This window comes from Ammospiza nelsoni, chromosome 34 (genome assembly GCF_027579445.1).
Source record: "Ammospiza nelsoni isolate bAmmNel1 chromosome 34, bAmmNel1.pri, whole genome shotgun sequence".
Classification (NCBI taxonomy): Eukaryota; Metazoa; Chordata; class Aves; order Passeriformes; family Passerellidae; genus Ammospiza; species Ammospiza nelsoni.
Window position 1 is genome coordinate 945,994 of NC_080666.1, and position 3,694 is coordinate 949,687.

Below are 3,694 nucleotides of genomic sequence, written 5' to 3' on the forward strand. Positions count from 1 at the left end.
GGCGTCAGCGCTGCCCCAGGAGTGCCCATGGCCTGTCCCTGCTGCAGCCCCGGCACTGCCGCCCCCAGGACTGTGCCCGGCCCCGAGAGCACTCAGGCCCTGCAGCAACACCAGGGCCACCAGGGCAGCGGGGCAGGGCCATGGCAGCAGCACTGGCAACACCAAGTGCTGCTGCTGCTGGGCACAGCTGCTGGTCCAGCCCTGATCTGCCCCCAGCTCGGCACACAGACATTGCTGCACTGTGCAGAGAAGGCAACAAAAGGGGGATCTCCAGCGAAAACTTTGCTGGACTGTGGCAGTGAGGATCTATGTTCTTGATAGCTTCATATGAAATAAATCCTTTATTTCATTTAAAGGTATCAAGAGCACAGCTCCTCACTGACACAGTCCGCAGGTCACAGTGGAAGTGTGGAGAAACAAAATGATATATGGCAAAATTAATTGCTTTCGTTTAGGGACAACATTAAAAATGGTAAACAACGAAAAAGAAGCTCCAAAATGAAGCCAACAAGAAATATCAAAGACAACTTTTATTACAAGTTATTCTCAGAAACTGTCCAGCAGTTCAATGTTTCTTACATTGTCTAGTCATCAGTCTCCACACTGCAGCCTTGAGCTCCTGGTTCCTCAGGCTGTAGATGAGGGGGTTCAGGGCTGGAGGCACCACCGAATACAGAACTGACAGGGCCAGATCCAGGGATGGGGAGGAAATGGAGGAGGGTTTCAGGTAGGCAAAAAAGCCAGTGCTGAGGAACAGGGAGAGCACGGCCAGGTGAGGGAGGCAGGTGGAAAAGGCTTTGTGCCGTCCCTGCTCAGAGGGGATCCTCAGCACAGCCCTGAAGATCTGCACATAGGAGAAAACAATGAACACAAAACAACCAAAGGCTAAACTGGCACCAATCACAATGAGCCCAAGTTCCCTGAGATAGGAGTAGGAGCAAGAGAGCTTGAGGATATGGGGGATTTCACAGAAGAATTGACCCAGGGCATTACCTTTACACAGGGGCAATGAAAATGTATTGGCTGTGTTCATGAGAGCATTTAGAAAGCCACTGGTCCAGGCAGCTTCTGCCATGTGGGCACAAGCTCTGCTGCCCAGGAGGGTCCTGTAGTGCAGGGGTTTGCAGATGGACACATAGCGGTCGTAGCACATGATGGTCAGGAGGAAATACTCTGCTGAGAGGAATAACACAAAGAAAAACAGCTGTACAGCACATCCTGAGTAGGAGATGTTCCTGGTGTCCCAGAGGGAATTGTGCATGGCTTTGGGGACTGTGGTGCAGATCATGCCCAGGTCGCTGAGGGCCAGGTTGAGCAGGAAGAAGAACATGGGCGTGTGCAGGTGGTGGCCGCAGGCTACGGCGCTGATGATGAGGCCGTTGGCCAGGAGGGCAGCGAGGGAGATGCCCAGCAAGAGGCAGAAGTGCAGGAGCTGCAGCTGCCGCGTGTCTGCCAATGCCAGCAGGAGGAAGTGCCTGATGGAGCTGCTGTTGGACATTTGCTGTGTCTGAGCATTTCAACCTGCAGAAGGAGGAAAGACAGGGCAATGGGTGGGGGTGGGGGGGGGGGGGGGGGAGATTTCTCACAGAAAAGTCAAAGCTCTTTTTCATAGAGTCTTTCCTGTCACTGAACACCTCCCCCTGTCCATATCTCAGAGATCTTCCTTCAGCTCTGTTACTGGAGCTCTGATTGCTGCTGGCCAATGCTGTGTGAGGAGTTGGACCTTCACCTGCAGGATGGCTCGGAGTCAGTCCTGACCCCCAGTAAGTGCAGGGGAACAGGGCCCAGGCCTGGTGTAGGGACTTGGATAAAGAATGTTCAGCTAAGGCAGAGGAGCTGCCTGGGTGAAGGGCTGGGGATGACAGGAGGCAGAATGAGAGATTCTGCTGTGCTGTGGAAGAACAGAGAGTCCAGCGAGGCAGGAGGATTGTCTGAGGCTTAGTGCAGACTGAGGGGAGCTGCTCTGTCCCTCTCTCCTGTTCCAGCTGCCCTGCACTTGCACCTTTCTGAGATCCACTCCCGTGTTACCCTCGACAGCCAGGAGACACAGCTGAGAGCAGAGGGATCCCTGGCACACAAAGGGGCTCCTGCCTTTCCCAGAGTCAGGAGAATGGACTCATTTCCAGCCTCCCAGGCTGCCCTGACCAGAGCTCCCTGGGCACAGGGAGCTGGGACACCCCATTCCTGTGCTCAGCCTGCACAGGAGGAGCCCAAGCGCTGGGCCTGGCCCTGCAGCTGGAACTGCCATTGCAGAGAGCCCCTCAGCAATGCCAGCAGCACCTGGGCAAGGCAAGGAGAGAGAGAGAGCCAGGCCTGAGGAAAAGCCTTTCCCTGGCCAGCCCTGCCCAGCCCCTGCCAGGCGGCAGCAGGGCAGGACAGTGGCCCTCAGGCCCTGGTCAGCAGGGAATGGGCACATGGCCGCAGAGATGCCCTTCATCTCTGGGGCTGCTCTGCCGGCCCAGGAGAGACTGAGGGCCCCGAGCCCCCGGGCTGAGGGCTGTGCTGGCTGCGAGGGGACACAAGAGCTGTGCTGCTCACGGCAGTGTCTGCCCTGCAGGGCAGGCCCAGCAGGTGCCACATCTGCCCTGCAGCAGGGCTTCCCTCAGCACTGCCTCCCTCCCTCCCTGCCCACGGCTCTGCTGCTGGAGCTGTACGAGCCCGAGCTGCTCCTGTGGCCCCGGGCTCCTTCCCTGCCAGAGCTGCCAGAGCCCAGCCCACGCCCTGGGCCAGCCCTGCCCTGCAGCTGCTGGGCCCTGCAGGGATTAAAGAACAGCTCCCCCAGCCTGGGCACCATGGAAAGCTGATGCTGGATGGGTCTGGAGGTTGGGCAGGTGCAGGCACTTGCTGAGGTGCCCAGGAATCCTCAGTGTGATGGTTTAAGAGTCTCAGCCCCTGCTCTGCCCTGCACAGCTGAGTTTCCATTGCCACCAAGCTGAGCCAGGGAAAAGTGGGAGCACAGATTCAGGAAAGCAGAGACCCAAGCAGGAAACCCGAGCCCTGAATGAGTTCATGAAAATTCCCCTCAGGAATGAGCTGGGCATGAGCTGGAGCTCTGAGCAGCTCTGGCCCACACAGCACCCTCTGCACAGCAGCAGGAGCTGCCCTGGCAGGAGTCACTCTTTGCACCCACAACTCCCCTACAATGTCCATGGGGAGCTGCCAGGCAGGCTGAGAGCTGCCCCTGGCAGGTGGCACATGCCCTGGGCTGGTGAAGAGCCCTGAAGTCTGCAGGAGCTGCTCTGCAGGACAGCCCTGGGCAGCCCTGGCTGCAGCCCCAGCTTCACCCCCTGCAGCCGTCCCTGGCAGCAGGAGCCATCCTGCCCTGTCCCTCTGACGGTGCCCAGGGAAGCCCCGCTCTGCAGTACATCCTCCTCCAAAGCAGAAACATCAGCAGAGCCATCCTTACAGTCACATCAGTTCTGTCCTGGGTCAGTTTAAGGAGATCCCTGCAGCCAGAGACTGACTGTTTCAGAAGTGTTGATGAGACAAAGTAGAGATCCATTCTGAATTAAGTGAAGTGTCTAGCAGCAGTGAAAAGTCTGTGAGGTCAAAGCTGAAAGAAAAACTTGCATGCCGAGACAGCAAAGAGACAGAGAAAGAAAAACAGAAAAGACCACGAGGTCAATTTGCCCCCGACCTAAGAATTCCTTTAATGAAGAAGAACTAGCAATAAATGTCACGCAGAATGAATATG

General features: G+C 56.8%; 1 protein-coding gene across 1 annotated transcript; it reads right to left on the reverse strand.

The window, feature by feature from the left end:
- Window positions 1-565: 565 nt before the first annotated feature.
- LOC132085942 (olfactory receptor 14J1-like) lies at window positions 566-1,498 on the reverse strand. The gene has a single exon (XM_059491406.1). It carries the CDS (start codon window positions 1,496-1,498, stop codon window positions 566-568), a length of 933 nt encoding a protein of 310 aa, XP_059347389.1.
- Between the last annotated feature and the right edge of the window lie 2,196 nt (window positions 1,499-3,694).

Coding starts and splice junctions, on each gene's coding strand:
- LOC132085942 (XM_059491406.1), bottom strand. CDS start 1,498: ATGTCCAACAGCAGCTCCATCAGGCACTTCCTCCTGCTGGCATTGGCA.